This window comes from Thalassophryne amazonica, chromosome 1 (genome assembly GCF_902500255.1).
Source record: "Thalassophryne amazonica chromosome 1, fThaAma1.1, whole genome shotgun sequence".
NCBI lineage: Eukaryota > Metazoa > Chordata > Actinopteri > Batrachoidiformes > Batrachoididae > Thalassophryne > Thalassophryne amazonica.
In genome coordinates, this window is record NC_047103.1 from 51,632,965 (window position 1) to 51,651,090 (window position 18,126).

The window sequence follows — 18,126 nt, forward strand, 5'->3', positions numbered from 1 at the left end:
TGGCAGCCTTCTTAGGCTGTATTGATTGGATTAGCTGGATGGATGGGTGAATGTGAGGCATTTAGGGAGCATCCCAATGTGATTCAGCCTTTTCTCCTCCAGAAGGATGGCTTGCAAAAGGAGTTGTTCTAACTCATATTTACACTCACTGGGCACATAAGTTATGCCCTCCTACAGCCAGATTGGACCCCCTTTTGCCTTCAGAACTACTTTACTTCTTTGTGGCATAGATTCAACAGTGTAAATCAATAAGTAAATAAAAACAATCAATATTTGGTCGACATTAATTATAAACCTAATTGGTTTGCTCTACATTAATTAAACCTAATAAAAGTAATTATAAACCTTTCCACTTAAAATTTTAAGTGCAGAACCACCAACATTCTATTTACACCATTCTCAGTGTGGTAGTGTGATTGAATCAGCAACACAGCTGGTTGTTTTTATTTCCAAATACAGTATTAGTACATGAAAAATGTGCTTCAATAAATATCTGCTACAACCCCAATTCCAATGAAGTTGGGACGTTGTATAAAATGTAAATAAAAACAGAATACGATTTGCAAACTCTCTTCAGCCTATATTCAGTTGAATACACCACAAAGACAAGATATTTGAGGTTCAAACTGATAAACTTTGTTTTTTTGTTTTGTTTTGTTTTTTTTTTGCAAATGTTTGCTCATTTTAAAAAGGATGCCTGCAACACTTTTCAAAAAACTTGGGATGGGGCAACAAAAGACTGGGAAAGTTGATGAATGCTCAAAGAACACCTAATTGGAAACAGGTGAGTGTCATGATTGGGTATAAAAGGAGCATCCCCAAAAGGCTCAGCCATCCACAAGCAAATATGGGGTGAGGATCACCACTTTGTGAACAACTGTCTGAAAAAATAGTCCAACAGTTTAAGAACAATGTTTGTCAATGTTCATTTTCAAGGAATTTAGGGATTCCATCATCTACAGTCCATAATATAATCAGAAGATTCAGAGAATCTGGAGAACTTTCTACACGAACATTGAATGCCCGTGACCTTCGATTCCCTCAGGTGACACTGCATTAACAACCATCACTGTGTAGATCTTGCCACGTGGGCTCAGGAACGCTTCAGAAAACCACTGTCGGTTAACACAGTTCATCGCTACATCTACAAGTGCAAATTAAAACTCTACCATGCAAAGCAAAAGCCATACATCAACAACATCCAGAAACACCACCACCTTATCTGAGCCTGAGCTCATTTGAAATGGACAGAAGCAACACATACTGCTATCCAAGCAATGTCTTTTTCAGGGACGTCCCTGCTTATTTCAGCAAGACAATGCCAAGCCACATTCTGGACATGTTACAACAGCGTGGCTTCCTAGTAAAAACGTGAGGGTACTAGACTGGCCTGTCTGCAGTCCAGACCTGTCGGCCATTGAAAATGTGTGGCGCATTATGAAGCGCAAAATATGACAACGAACACCCCGGACTGTTGAACAACTGAAGTTGTACATCAAGCAAGAATGGGAAAGAATTACACCTAACTCAACTGAGTTAGTGCCCTCAGTTCCCATACGCTTATTGAGTGTTGTTAGAAGGAAAGGTGATGTAACAGTGGTAAACATACCACTGTCCCAGCTTTTTTGAAACGTGTTGCAGCCATCCATTTCAAAATGAGCAAATATTTGCACAAAAACAATGACGTTTATCAGTTTGAACATTAAATATCTTGTCTTTGTGGTGTATTCAATTGAATATAGGTTGAAGAGGATTTGAAAATCAATGTATTCTGTTTTTTATTTACATTTTACACATCGTCCCAACTTCATTGGAATTGGGGTTGTAATTTATCAAGCAAAGTGATCAAGACAACACGGAACTGAATGCGAGATCCTTCCAGAACTGGGACATGTGGGGTCTACAGTGGGAACTGTTGACATCTGGAGGGTGCTTATGAGTTTGGGACCATACTATAGAAGAAAACTATAAATTGTACTCTTTAATGACTGATCTAGCATCAATACAGTCACTGACTCACCAGTTTCAGTCCATTTTACTTGGACTTTTTTCTTCTTCTCTTGAATGTGCTTTGAGCTATCAGTTACTGTGACCACTGAACTCTATATGTATGTTTGTTTACCTGAACTTTTTATTTATTTTGTTTTCGGCAGTATGACCAATGCAGATGGTCACTGTACTGAGTCTGTCTGCTTGAGATTTCTTCCTGTATTCTATCAGCACTTGAGGGAATTTGTCCTTATCATCGTTACCAATGTTCTTGTTCAGGGGGTGGATAAGGTTTAAACATTAAACATGTGTAGCGCCTTCATGTAAGTTCATGTAAATTTGGAGTTGGTTAAAAAAAATACATTGAATTAGATGCCATGGTACTAATTGCTGGTGGTGGATTTTCAGTCATTCTTTGATCTCTGGCACCAACAAGTCATTTTCACCCACCCACCCACCCCAAAAACTTGGATGTTTCTTCTTTTTCCAGTTATTCTCTGAAGACCCTCGAGATGATTATGCATTCATTTAAATCCCAGTAGATCAGCATTTTTTGGAAAACTCAAACTAGTCTGTCTGACACCATCATCCTTTTCACGTTCAGCGTCACCTAAAACACTTTTCTTCCCCATTCTGATTCTTGAAATTGAGAAGATCGGTTTGACCAGGTCTGAAGGCTTAAACCCACTGAGTTTTTGCCATGTGACTGGCTGATTAGGTATTCACTTTAATGTGCAGATAAAGAGGTGTATCTAATGAAGTGGCCAGTGACTCTAACGACTTTATCTGCATTCATCTCTTTCACTTGTGCCCTGAATGTTTTATTTGCTGCACTTTCCCTCCTTTTGTTTGTTTGTCCTCTCACTCTGTCTGCACCCTGCAATTCCTCTGTTGCTTTCTTTGTAGCTCTCTGATTTCTTCTCGTTTAACAGTATTGACTCAGCTCTGCAGAAGCACACAGTATAAATGGGATATGGGCTGGAACTGCATAAAACAGATGGTTATAAATCACCTCATCCCATCCCAACAGCCCTAATGGGAAAAGGAAGCCGTGTAGCCTCATACACAGGGATTGTGTGCAAGTCCTTCATCCTGTTCCAGCTGGAGATATGTTTAAAGACCCTCAGTTGGTGACATTTTTCCCCTCGTTTATCAGTGTGGAAAGCTGAAATGGCTGCTTAAAGTATTCCAGGGTGGCCTCAGAAATACATATTTTGCAATTCCTAACTGGGATATGTTTCAGCACATACCGGAGATGATTGTCAAGTTCATTGCTTTTATCACATCTTGTTACACTCTCATAAAATTATGCAACTGGAACTCAGGGGAACTATCAAGTCTTTATCTGATTGATGCAAAGTAATGGCTTCTGGCAGTAACATGTCCCTCACTGCACATCTGCTCCCCCCGTTGCGCTCACAGCTAGTGTGTAAGAGAAATTAACCAAAGATCTCAGTTTTCCAAGTTGCCACATGTGGCCTTACTCAGTGCAACTCAATATGGCAGTGTTGGAACTCTTGGACAGTTCAATTTGCAGTGAAAAGGCCTTGGATCAATACACGAGTGCGGCTTGCTATCATCGAAAGGTCATCCTGCACCTTGACACCCATCACTGCCTCTCTAAGGATTAATCCACATGATGTCATCTGTGTGTGTGAAGAAGTGAGGCAGAGACACCACGTGTTTATGTGTGTGTGGAACCAACCAATTGAAGATGCACTGACCTGTGCTTGTATCCTTTTCTCTCAGCTGCAATAAGAAGTATCAGTCCAGATAAAGAGGAACCTGGGCTGTATTTTGAAGTGCTGAAAATCCCTTCCTGCTGCTGGTGCCGGGAGTTTTGTTATTTCAGTGTTGCATGCCTGCTCAATATATGCAAAATTTTTAGTGTCAGGTGAAATGATTCATTAGTGAGAAGATGATGCAGGAGAAAAGTGATGGTAATGATGAGGCATCAGCAGGAGCAATTGGTGCACATGGACACAGGATTCGGGATCATTCACAGATGAATTTCTGTGAATGTTGCACAGAGCAAACTGACAAATCGAATGACTGATTGCTGATATTTACTCTCACTGTAGAGCATTCTCTTGTTACTTACAGATTGTGTGCTTTGAAAGTGAAGCAGCTACGTATAAATATAAATACATTAAATGACAGGATACCTTTAATGTAGGCAGGTGGTGCCGTTTTGGTTTCTAACTTGATAAGTGCCCTGTCTGCAAGGCAGTTTTTTTTTTTCTTAGAATTCTTTCAACCCATGGCATCATTTCCCAATTAAAAGTGGGTAATAAATTACTCCACTTAAGTGGAAATAAATTACTCCTGCCCCAACTTTTTTGGAGTGTGTTACAGACCTTAAAGGCAGGAATGGATGTATATTAACAGTTGAAAGGACACTGGCCACACTAAACATGAAATATTTCGGGTTCACCACCTTTCTGTGGGGAGTTTGCATGTTCTCCCTGTGTCTGCATGGGTTTCCTCTTGGCACTCTGGTTTCTTCCCATCATCAGAAATTAAGCATTATGGGCTGCTGCTTTCTCTGCCCTTGAACAAAGCAGCGTCTCTACATCTAGAGTTGGTACCCGGGGGTTTACTGCCCCTAGTGGATGGAATGTGTCTGTCACATCCAGTTTCCTCAACTTGATTATCTCTGTTGATGACGTTACAAGTGTCTGTGTAATCATTTGCCATCTTGGCCATGACATGGTTCCTTGTCATTGTGTCCTCATCAATATTGTCAGGATCAGGTCAGGAGTTGTCATCAGCAACATCATTATCACTGTCAGCATCTTTGTTACACTGTCCGAAATGTTTGGATTTCCATTCACGCTCATCTTCATCCCTTGCCCTCTTTCGGGAGCACAACCACACATCTTGTGAATGCCAAAATTCTTACAAACTGAGTTGAAATTAGAAATGAACACAGGAAATGAAATTCCCTGAGATATGCTTCAAGATGACATATGACAAGATATCAGTATCCATAAGTGTATAGATTTTGCTGTGGCTTTATTTTTGTGGCAAGTTTAGTGACAAGCCAGGATGAAGCCAAACTAAAAAAAACATGAGTGATTTGCGCGAACAGTGGTCTGGTAAGCATGGTCTCCACTCTCCTTGTTTGATGTCAGCAAATATAACAGTACTGTTAAATCTTGGTGTCTGTTGGTACAGGTTGCAAAGTTAAATATCATTTCAGGTAACTCATGTTGCTAAAGGCGCTTTACAATAAAAGCATTTTAAAGCAAAAGTAGGGCCAATTGTGTCTATACATCTGTATCTATATTCTGCTGTTATTAACTGCTGTCTGCAACTTTTGTAGGTCACATTATTTACTGATACATTATACAATTATAGACTTTTGATTTTGGTGTACCCATGATTATGCGGACCTGGTCAGGAACCCCATCCTGACCAGGTCCGCATAATCACGGGTACACCGAAATCAAAACTCTGTAACTGCTTTATTATGTGGTAAACAAGAAAATTGGGAGTTTGTCAAAAATACTAAAACTGAAAAATCAATCTCAAGTTTCAAGTCTTTATTATTACTGTCATACTGCACCAACTGACATCCCATCGATCGAATGGAGATGCCTGTTAAGTCTGTGACGAAGAGTCATCAGGCTTGTTTTCTTATAAAGTTCGCCATTCGCCTGTCTCGCTTCCGCCTAAAATCGACCGAGTACTCTGTAAAGCATCCGTCTGTCATAAGTTTCAAAGTTGGGCACATGTCCCTTTTCAGTGACGTACTTGCGAAACAGATTGGCTGCTGACTGTGTATTTCTGTGGGTGTTCTTTGCATCTTTTTCATGTAAAAATCGTTTTAAGTCAGCGTCGCTGACAAACGCAAACCTGTCTTCTGCCATCTTATCAACAAACTGACAGTCAAAGTAGGCATTGTATTGCGTTATCTGAATGGTCATTATCGATAGAAGGCGTCGATTGATTAGCTAGCGCTGCGCTGCACGCGAGGTGTACTTGTTTCACACGCACGGTCTACTCGGCTCCACCAGCGGTCAACTCGGCATGTGGTACAGCTCAGAAAGTGGCGAATGGGCCAATCAGAAGTTGGCAAAAAATAGGTAGACCTATTGAGTTGACCGAGAACTTATGTTGGCTACATGTTATTGCACACAGCAACAAAACCTTTGAAATTTCTTGAAAAATAATGCAAAATTCCATATGCCTTGAAAATGCCTTGAATTTTTTTGAGATGACCCTCATGGACCTTCATGGCCAAGGCTTGGAAAAATATGGGCATTAATGTGACTTCAGGATAAGGCTGAGCATTAAGGCACGTGGACTGCTGTCTTTAATGATGGGTTGCTGCTGAATGAGTGGCTGTAGGTGGCATCTCAGAATAACAGAATCCAGGAAGTGAGCATCTGGCCAATAGAACAAGCTTGTTCTCAGCACTGGCACCAGGCAGTGTGATGATGAGGGCTGCAGGAAATATACAAGGCACTATGGGTAACAGAGTTGCTCAGGGATATTCACATAGCTTGCTGATATTGGTCACCTATTTAACTTCCCATTCTGAGTGCATTTTCCTGATCTTCGTCACTGCTCTAAGGCTCGGTCCTCGTGCTCCTTATCCAGAACAAATACACACATATACCACCATGTTGAACGTGCCTGACACTTGTCACTTACTTATATTAGAATATTGACATCATTTCATTTGACATCACATAGTTGCTCTGTCTTCAACATTTGCACAATGCAAGTCCCCCTCCCAACCTCTCCAGCAGTACAGCACCATCTTCTTCTTAATCATTATCTAAATTTCGGTGGAGAACCCTGAGATCCCTTGAATGGAATATTGATTTAATCTGTAACTATTCTGCCCTAGTAGCTACTTTTAAAAAATTGTTGATTTTATACGTATACCTTATCACATCTCGTCCTTCGGACTATGGCTGATACAGATACATCGGGGCATGATACAGGGCATGATACATAAACAGACATGTAATAAGATATTATCACATATTACAACAAAAACAAAGAACAATAATCATACACATGAATGATGTAGCATGAATAACACAGGTAAATCATGTAAATACGTAAATTATGGAATGTTCTTATGTCTCTCGTCATGAGTGTCCTCTTCACTGATGTCTCACAACTTCAGTATGAGACCCAAGTTACAGAATTCTCCCTGCTAGGGTGGCTAAAACTCTCTCACCTTGATCACACATCTCGTTTGAATGAAATGATCTGAATCTTGTACAAGGATCCTGCCTTTGTCACCAGAGTAACACAAAATGGGGTGTGTCATTGGTGGGGCTGAGAAATGGGGGCTTCTGATTGGATGAAAACTGGGGCGATACAAAGCCTGGTATTTTCAATGTCTTTTTTTTGTATCGCTCTGTTTTAAGATTTGTATCACCCTGATTTTATTGTCACAGTTTTCGGGCCAGTAAAATTGTTAGGACAAGTGTATGATTGATCAGACCTATTTTTTCTTGTATCTCATGAGGGCTGGTTTATGAGTATAGGACAGATTTGTGTGGTAATATGTGATAAATACAAGTTGGTACGTACATTGCTCACTCCCTGGAGTTTCAGCCTTGTGGTTAGAGTGCTTTCTTCCCATCCTTGGGACTGTGAGTTTGTGCCCAATCAGGTACAGAGTGAGGCAGGTTACAACATCATAACACAGCCTCAGTGTTACAGACCTCTGGTCGTGTATCCACCATGTAGCTGTTTTGAACACCAGTCTGAATGCAATATACGAGGACCTTTTTATTTTGTGCAAAAACCATATGGATTTGAATCACGTGTGATTGCATCAGCCAAGCTTGAACCTTCGTGCGCATGCGTGAGTTTTTTCACGCCTGTCGGTTGCATTATTCGCCTGTGAGCAAGCTTTGTGTGAGCACTGGTCCACCCCTCTCGTCGGATTTTTATTGCAAATAAATGTCTGAACGATTTGGAGCTTTGCTGCATCAAATTTTTCCAGAAACTGTGAGAGACCTCCAGCTGGACACCATTCGGAAAATTTAGATGGCTTTCAGCGACGATTTTATGGGGATTACACAGATTAAGGAGTGCTCCAGCCGGTTTAAAGACCGCCCACAGCGTCTGAGAGCGCGGCGCGCTCCGAGTGCCGATCGACAGCCTCAAACCCCGCTGAAACAACCAGATCATTTCCAATGTGAAGGCTTTGTTGATCCGGGACGTCGTCTAACTTTCACAAAAAAGGCAGAAGGCGTGGACATCAGCACTTTTTCGGCACATTCCACTGTTACAGGAGTTTTTTTCATGGAAAGAGAAGCGGAGGATTGCGCCACCGTGCCACTCATGGTGCGGGCCAAAACCACCTCCGTGTTGGTCTCACAGGACGGCTTTCAGGTGGCTTTCAGACGGCTTCCGGTTGCTTTTCAGTCGTGTGAGTATCCGAGAAATTGTGCATGAGCTGGACATGCCCCAACATGTCCTGTGAGGCTTCATCACGGCGTTGCTTTGCGCCATGCAGCTCCGTCCTGACGCGCGGAATTCCTCCGCACGTCTGTCTCAATGTGCCGAAAAAGTGCTGATGTCCACGTCTTCCGTTACAGGAGTTTTTGTCATGGAAAGAGGAGCGGAGGAATTCCGCGCGTCGTCTCTCACAGTTTCTGGAAAAATTTGATGCAGCAAAGCTCCAAATCGTTCAGACATTTATTCACAATAAAAATCCGATGAGAGGGGTGGACCACTGCTCACACAAAGCGTGCTCACAGGCGAATGACACAACCGACAGGCGTGAAAAAACCACGCATGCACACGAAGGTTCAAACTTGGCTGATGCACTCACACGTGATTCAAATCCATGTTTTTTGCAAAAAATAAAAAGGTCCAATACTTTTTGGACAGACCTCGTATAGACTTTTTCCATCCTTGTGGACAGCAGAGTTGGATTAAACAAATAATTTATCAGTTGTCAGTTTTGGTGAGAGGTAGTTCATACGTATTCTAGTACACAGTAAATTTTCCAGAGTAAAATTTACTCTGCTGGGATAACATTTGATCCCAGTCTAAACAGAGAAAAAACCTCTATTGTAGAGTGAAATCAACTCTACTGGTGTCGCTGACTGAGTGGTCCCCCCGCTCTGCCCCACCTCCACTGCGCATGCGTCATTTCGGAGCACAGCCACTCTGTGGAAGGACCATCTCCACCCAAAGGGATCAAATAGATTAATGGGATTATTAACCATCAAATAACAAGGTGAAACCTCTTAAGTCATTCTAAAGTCAGTTTTAAGCAGGAATGAGGCGATATTCCGTGACGCTTTGAAATGATGGACGGTTAGTGAATGCAACAGCATCTTATGTAGCTTATGTAGATTTCTGGCTCTCACAGACCTGTAACTTCTTCTTTAAGAAGCTCTTCTGTCCTCCACCCGTTACCTTTATGGCACCAGTTGGAACTCATTATCTGTATAAAAGACACCTATCCACAACCTCAAACAGTCAGACTCCAAACTCAACCATGGCCAAGACCAAAGAGCTGTCGAAGGACACCAGGAAGAAAATTGTAGACCTGCACCAGGCTGGGAAGAGTGAATCTACAATAGTCAAGCAGGTTGGTGTAAATAAATCAACTGTGGGAGCAATTGTAAGAAAATGGACATACAAGACCATTGATAATCTCCCTCTATCTGGGACTCCACGCAAGATGTCATCCCATGGGGTCAAAATGATGATGAGAACGGTGAACAAAAATCCCAGAACTACATGGAGGGACCTGATGAATGACCTGCAGAGAGCTGGGACCAAAGTAACAAAGGCTACACACTACGCAGAGAGGGACTCAAATCCTGCAGTGCCAGGCGTGTCCCCCTGCTTAAGCCAGTAAATGTCCAGGACCGTCTGAAGTTTGCCAGAGAGCATATGGATGATCCAGAAGAGAATTGGGAGAATATCATGTGGTCAGATGAAACCAAAATAGAACATTTTGGTAAAAACTCATCTCATTGTGTTTGGAGGAAGAAAAATGCTGAGTTGCATTCCAAGAACACCATACCTAAGTGTGAAGCATGGGGGTGGAAACATCATGCTTTGGGCTGTTTTTCTGCAAAGGGGACAGGATGACTGATCCGTGTTAAGGGAAGAATGAACGGGGCCATGTATCGTAAGTTTTTAAGACAAAACCTCCTTCCATCAGTGAGAGCATTGAAGATGCAACGTGGCTGGGTCTTCTAGCATGACAGTGATCCCAAACACACCACTCAGGCAATGAAGGAGTGGCTCCGTAAAAAGCATTTCAAGGTCCTGGAGTGGCCAAGCCAGCCTCCAGACCTCAACCCCATAGAAAATTTGTTGAGGGAGTTGAAGGTCCATGTTGCCCAGTGACAGCCCCAAAACATCACTGCTCTAGAAAAAGGAGATCTGCATGGAGGAATGGGCCAAAATACCAGCTACAGTGTGTGCAAACCTGGTGAAGACTTACAGGAAACGTTTGACCTCTGTCATTGCCAACAAAGATTATGTTACAAAGTATTGAGTTGAATTTTTGTTATTGACCAAATACTTATTTTCCACCATAATTTACAAATGAATTATTTAAAAATCCTACAATGTGATTTCCTGGATTTTTTTTTCTCATTTTGTCTCTCACAATTGAAGTGTACCTAGGATTCTTCCTAAGTAAGAGAACTTGCACAATCAGGGACTGACTAAATACTTTTTGGCCCCACTGTATATACATACATACATATATCAAACACAGAGAAGCTGGACTGGTCTAAGATAAACCAAGAGGAGTTGAACAAATATTTTACTTCAACTGATAAGATTTTAAGCAAGATACAGTTGCCTAATGTCCTGTTGTGTCTTAATATGAATTGTAGAAATCCACCGCTTGGTAGAGAATTATGTGCTCTTCCAGAAACACAATGATAAGGTGTACAACATTAAACTTAGTTGGAATATATTTGAGGCAGAACAATACACAGTGTGAGAGGCTTTTATACATAGGAAGGCCTAAACAAGGGGTATTACTAGAATGCAAATAATACTTTACTAATGCCAGAATTAAACAGGCCCTTCATTTTATTAAAAGTAAAGAGAACACAATGTGGGCTGAGTCTCTTGCCAGGAAGCAGAATAATAACCATTGTGGTTTCTGGAAAGAGATCAAAGTTATGAATATTGTATAACTTTCTTGCCATCAAACACTGAAGGTATACGTGATCCCAAAAATAAAATTAAAAAAAATGCTGAGCTGTGCATGAGCATTAATTAGGTTTACTTAATTGTGCTAAAAGTGATGTTTGTGTTGTTTATAACATTTATTCTTCTAAGAACATGGTGGTATGTGCAGATGATATTTATATAGCCACCAGGTGGAAATATTGCTCCATTTCAAGAACTGTGAGTACAGGCTGCTGTGGGACATGATGATGAACCTGTTGTTTATGATTGTAGATGTTCTAATTAATATGCAGAATGAGACAGTATTTTTGGGATTGACCTTTTCTTTTCCTCTTTGGCCAACAGTTGTACATTAAGTGTGACACTGGAGCAAGCCATCGTGCTGGCCCGAAACCATGGCCTGCCCCCTCGCTACATCATGCAGGCCACTGATGTCATGCGAAAACAGGTAGACTCAATACGCAGGCAATCACACACATGCTGTTACTGTGTTTGTATGACACCTAAATAGGTTGTTATCATTTGTTTGGCAGATTCCTGTCATGTGACATTCATTATTTGTCAGGGTTTGAGTTTTGTTTGGTTATCTGTTATTTCTTTCTTTTGATTTCTCTGTTATGTTTTGTATTTCATTGGTTTCTGTTTGTTTATTCTCTTGCTGGGTTTTTCTGCTTGGGTCTGTCTGTCTTTGCTTCTCTTGTCTTTCTCTTGGTTCTTGGTGATGGATTTTTTTCTCTCTCTCTCTGGCCACACCCTTGTTCTGCAGCTTTCCATGCACACCTGTTTCTGATTTGCTGATTATCACCTGGGGATATATAAGCTCATTGGGTGTGTTAGTTCCTCGCCAGTTTGTTGTGCCTTGTGCCTTCATTCCACTTCTGTATGTGTTTCATAGTCTTACCTGCCTCCTTGTGTGTTCCTGACCTCCAGCCTGATGCATCGACCACTGTTTGTCCCAATGCATAAGTGATGTCGCTAGCATTAAGTGATGTCGCTAGCATGTATTTTTCTCCTTTCTGTTTTGCTCTATTGCAAAGCCTCCTTAGCTTTTCTTAAAAAGGTTTCTATGTTGTGAGGAATCGGAATCGAATTTATCGCCTTGGTGCATAAGTAACAATAAAATACTTCTGTAAGAAGTGCATAAACAATAATAAAAAGAAAAGGAAAAATAGTTCTGCAAGAAGTCAAATAAACAAATGGGCAAGCTACCTTTACTGTCAAATAGATATAGTGAAATATGGAATGGAGCTGTGGAGGCATGCAGATGAACAGTACAGGGATGATCAGTCTGTACTTTGTGGGAGTGGGGGGGCGGTGGAGGCAGGGTAAAAGGGGGTCTCTGGTATTGTTTATAAGTATAGCTGCAGACAGGAAGAAGCTGTTTTTGTGTCTTGAGGTTTTAGTCCTGATTGACCTCAGTTGTCTGCCAGAGGGGAGGGTAACAAAACGTTTATGCCCTGGGTGAGAGGGATCGGCCACTGTCTTCCTTGCTCGCCTCAGGGCCCTGGAGGTGTACAGGTCCTGTAGGGATTGCATATTGCAGTCGATCACCTTCTCTGCTGCGTGGCTGATACATTGTAGTCTGCTCCTGTCCTTAGCAGTGGTAGCAGCGTACCAGATGTAAGCTAAATCCAGTAGCCGCAGTGTTCGTGGGAACATCTTTATTGGCTGTAGAAGCTCTTTTTCATTGATTTCAGGAAATCAGGCGTGTTTTTCCACACACCGCTTAGCTCCTCAGGCTTGTTGCTGTGCCAGCCAGAGGGAACTGCCAGTCTGGCACGGAGCCTACACTGCCCCCTGCTGTCAGCTTCCTGTATGTCAAATTTCAAATGATCCAAAAGAAATAATAAAACAAATAATGAATATTTTCCTGACTCCTCATTGATGAATCTTTTAACTCATGCAAATATTCTTACCGTTGCACTCATGAACATTTATTATTTGTATAATATTTGTTCATGCACATTGCAACCTCATTTTGTTTATTTAGTCTGTTCTCTCCAGATGTGGCTACCTCATTCCTACCAATGATACATTTAAAGCTAACATGTTCATTCATGTATTTTTTAACCTGTAGATTGAACAATCTGGCACAGAATCTTAAACTCAAAATTATTTTAAACTGTGCCTTTTCTCCTGTTGTATACACATGGTTCAATGCTGCCAGTGGTCTTAGATTAAATAATATACATATTAAAGGGGTCAAATTGTGCCATATTACTTTTTATCTACCATTTACATTTTCATGTGTTTCATATTTAATGTTCAACGTATCCAAAGTCCTGCAATTCTATGAATGTTTTTACAGATTCTCAGATTTAAGCAGAATTTGTGACGCAGTCTGTTTAAGACCTCTATGATCTAATTTTACCTTAAACTATGAAAAGCCTATACATTTAATCTCACATACACTCTCTTTCAATGGCCCAGGAATACTCCAAAATGAGAAAAAAAAGACTGATATGTAAGTGAAAATTGCTACATTACAGACCACCATCTTAATTAAGGTGATGAAAATGGCTGAAAATGCAGTTTGTAGTGCAGCAATAAATCATGCTCATTGTGTTCATGGTGCACAATGTTTCCAAATTTCATAGATTGCACAATTTATTTTATACATTAATATACGTTGTTTTTTATGCAAGACACAGTGAGAGTGACTAGATATCTATGATGTCAACCAGGAGAGAACCTGGCCACTAATACCAAAATAGCTCTCCAGTCTATCCATCAGTATACAGTGATCCAGAGCCCATTCATTCAATACCACAGTAACAGCACTGTGATAGCATCTGAATCTGTTGCAAGCACAATATCATTTTTCGCTTTAGTAAGTGCTGTCTCTGTGGAGCGATGAGATCTATATGTCAACTGCAGCGGCTCAGTGAGATCATAATTGACAAGATAAACTACAAGTTGCTGTGAAACCATTTTTTTCAAGACTTTTACTGCAGGATAGATCTGAGCTTGTATATAATTTAATAACGAATATGGATTTAAGTTAGGTTTCTTCAGAATAGGTTTGATCACTGCAGAATCAAAATTTGTAGGCGCTGAACCTGATGTTAGTGACAGGTTAATAGTTTTCAGTATGACAGGCAGAAGTGTAGTCCACACGTCCTTAAACAATTAGGTTGGTATCAGGTCAAATGGATAAATCATACTTTTAGCAGTGCTCACAAGTTGCAACAGCATAGCGGAGAAACTGTCACAAGTGGTAAATATCTGTTTCACTTAATGTATTGGATCATTTAATGTGAAGCATCCTGGGATATCTTCGACCTAATCCTCAATTTCCTCTTCAAAGTAATCTAAGAAATCTTGAGCACTAAGTCGCAAACAGCTTGCAGGTGCTTGCCTTTGAATAAGTGTAGCCAGTGTCAAACAGTAACTTTGTACAACCCCAATTCCAGTGAAGTTGGGACCTTGTGTAAAATGTAAATAAAAACAGAATACAATGATTTGCAAATCCTCTTCAACCTATATTCAATCAAATGCACAACAAAGACAAGATATTTAATGTTAAAACTGGCAAATTGTATTGTTTTGAGGATTTGTAAATCATTTTATTCTGTTTTATTTACATTTTACACAACATCCCAACTTCATTGGAATTGGGGTTGTAGCAGTCAGGTCCCTTCTGCTGGGGTAGGGTTGAGCTCAGCTCCTCACAGCTGTCTGACTGCTGCAAAACACAACAGAGAGGAACTAACGTGTAATTTTATAAACGTTTTTGACTGTTCAGCTTTACTTACTATGCCAGCAAAAAAACATTACGGACAAAATGTTAGTAAAACTAAATTTGCAGAAGGTAACTGGTCCACTGATGGTTTTTGAAGTTAGCGGAAAAGCTAATCTGCTAACAAAAAAGCTAGCTTTGCTAATTAGCGGTTAGTGGAACTGTCCCCACCACTAGTGTTGCGGGCAACATGACTAAACATGTGCACAGGTGGGCAAGCTTCATTTAAAGGCAGGAGGACATTTTGTTCCAATGAGATTTCACAAAAGCCAATCATATCTAAGTGATTTTCCAAAATTTCATCATTAATCAACAGTGATTTAGAGGACAGTGACCTTGTATTAATGAATCCTAGACTAAGAACCTTACTGGATTTGACAGCTGATGCATTTGAACTAGGTAGTGATTTTGTTTCATTATGGGTCAGATGTCTGTTTGTGTTTACAGAGGTCCAAGGACCAGTCTACATGGCTCAGGCTGACATAGTACAAAATGTTTGATGCGTTGTGAAGTCAGCTGGTGCGGTATGACTGCTTCTATTAGTAACCGAAGTGGTAATGAGCACTAAGTTTGCACAACTTGAACCTCTCAATGCTTCACAAGAACAATATCTGATAAAAGATACAGTTTCTTTTTAAAAAAATTCCCTCCCTGTCATACAATCTATGCTAGCACTATAAGGGTTTTTCTGCCATAATTTCCCCAGTAAACTAGTGGACATCATGTCCACATTTGTAGGAGGCTGTACAGGATCTCTAATCACCTAGTCTGTGGCCTTCTGTAATCAGTAGGGTGTAGGCCACCTGGCAACTGCAAGCCACAGTGACCCCAGAAAGAGGGCCAGTTATTGACAAAGCTAAATCCTTGCTTTTGACAGAACTTTGCCATCCACCTATTTATTGATGGAAGCCTGCTGTAAGACCTCATTATTTACCCAGGAGGGGAGATGATCAGAGAGGATTATTCAATGCAGACATATCTTTCTGATAATGTCACAAGTCCTCTCTATGTCCATAAAAATTCAGTAAGGTATATCTTCTATTATACACTCCAAATCTAAGGTGGAACGCTATTAGTTTATACTAAGGTATTCCTAAATATTAAAAAAAGAGGAAGAAAGAAGAAGGGACAGAGCCACCTAGGTGCCTGGTCTTGAGAACCAGGGATGGGTTTAAAAGCTTTTTATCCCATGGGAACTGTTGGGAAAGTGTAGTGACACGGACCCACAACAGGGGGTGTAAATGAATGGACAATGGATAAGCCAAAATATAACAATTTAATATTGCAAATTATGCACAACGGAATACAGACAAATGCAGTTTGAGAATGATAGCCAATTATACGAAAAGTGATGTGTGGGCAGGCTCGAGGATAGAAGACGTCCGTCCAGAGAAGAGCCGGGTCCCACACGGCTTCCACCGCCAACAGATCTGAAGAACACCGGAGCCGACAAGCCCTGAATCTCCAGGTGGCCACCTTCTCCAGCTGTCAGACCTGGTACTAAGTAGTAGATGATATTTCGGCAGCGAGGTGGAGTTGCTGCCCGGTTTTATGCTGATGATGAGTGACAGCTGGTGCTGTTGATGAGTGACAGCTGTCACTCCCGGTTGCTCCGACGCCCTCTCGTGCCTGAAGCCCGCACTTCAGGCAGGGCGCCCTCTGGTGATGGGCCAGCAGTACCTCCTCTTCAGCGGCCCACACAACAGGAGCCCCCCCTCAACGGGCACCTCCTGGCGCCCGACCAGGCTTGTCGGGGTGTCGGGTGTAGAAGTCGGCCAGGAGGGCTGGGTCCAGGATGAAGCTCCTCGTCACCCGGGAGCGTTCCTCAGGTCTATACCCCTCCCAGTCCACCAAGTACTGGAACCCCCGGCCCGTCCGACGGACGTCCAGGAGCTGGAGTACTGTCCATGCCGGCTCTCCATCGATGATCCGGGCAGGAAGCGGCGCCGGTCCGGGGGTGCAGAGTGGTGAAGTGTGGTAGGGCTTGATCCATGACACATGAAAGACAGGATGGATCCGCAGTGAAGCTGGTAGTTTCAGCTTTACTGTGGCCGGACTGAGGACTTTGAGGATGGGAAACGGTCCAATAAATCTGTCCTGGAGTTTGCGGGATTCCACTTGCAGTGGGATGTCTTTGGAGGATAGCCAAACCTCCTGCCCGGGCTGGTATACAGGGGCCGGGAAACGCCGGCGGTCTGCATGGGCCTTGGCCCTCATCCGGGCTTTCAGCAGGGCAGAGCGGGCAGTACGCCACACCTGACGGCACCTCCTGAGGTGGGCCTGGACCGAGGGCACCCCGACCTCTCCCTCCACGAGCGGAAACAATGGGGCTGGTACCCCAAACATACATCCATCAAATGGGGAGAGGCCGGTGGCAGATGAAATTTGGCTATTGTGAGCGTACTCGATCCAGGCCAGATGGTTGCTCCAGGCCGTCAGGTGCGCGGAGGTCACGCAGCGGAGAGCCTGCTCCAACTCCTGGTTGACCCGCTCTGCCTGTCCGTTCGTCTGGGGATGGTACCCGGACGAGAGGCTTATGGTGGCCCCCCGTTCCCTACAGAAACTCCTCCAGACTTGCGAGGAGAACTGGGGACCACGGTCGGTGACAACGTCAGATGGAATCCTATGCAGACGTACGACATGGTGGACCAGGAGCCTCGGGAGGGCCACAAAGTGGGCCGCCTTGGAGAACCGGTCCACTATCGTGAAGATGGTGGTCATGCCCCTGGGACGGCGGGAGGCCCGTGACGAAGTCCAGGCCCGATGTGGGACCAGGGGCGGTGAGGCACAGGTAACGGCTGGAGGAGTCCCTGTGCCCGTTGGTGGTCGGCTTTTCCCCTGGCGCAGGTGGTGCAGGACTGGACATACTCCCGGACGTCGGCTTCCATAGATGCCCACCAGAAGCGCTGTCAGACCACTGCCACAGTTCTTCGCACCCCTGGGTGACAGGAGAGCTTGGAACCGTGACAGAAGTCCAAGACCGCAGCTCTGGCCTCTGGTGGGACATATAACTTGTCCTTTGGGCCAGTTCCCGGGTCTGGGTTCTGTGCCAGGGCCTCCCGGACGGTCTTCTCCACGTCCCAGGTGAGGGTGGCCACGACAGTGGACTCGGGGATGATGGTTTCCGTGGGATCTGACAGCTCGGTTTTAACCTCCTCTTTGTGAACCCGGGACAAGGCGTCAGATCTTTGGTTCTTGGTCCCGGGGCGGTAGGTGATTTGGAAGTCAAAACGCCCGAAGAACAATGACCA

General features: G+C 42.9%; 1 protein-coding gene across 1 annotated transcript in view; it reads left to right on the plus strand.

Annotated features, from left to right (window-relative positions):
* Positions 1-18,126, plus strand: part of prex2 (phosphatidylinositol-3,4,5-trisphosphate-dependent Rac exchange factor 2) — a 432,315-nt gene that overhangs the window by 385,062 nt on the left and 29,127 nt on the right. The window contains exon 39 of the mRNA XM_034169827.1: positions 11,482-11,584. Within this exon, the coding sequence (XP_034025718.1) occupies positions 11,482-11,584 (103 nt within the window). The remainder of the gene's footprint in view (positions 1-11,481; positions 11,585-18,126) is intronic.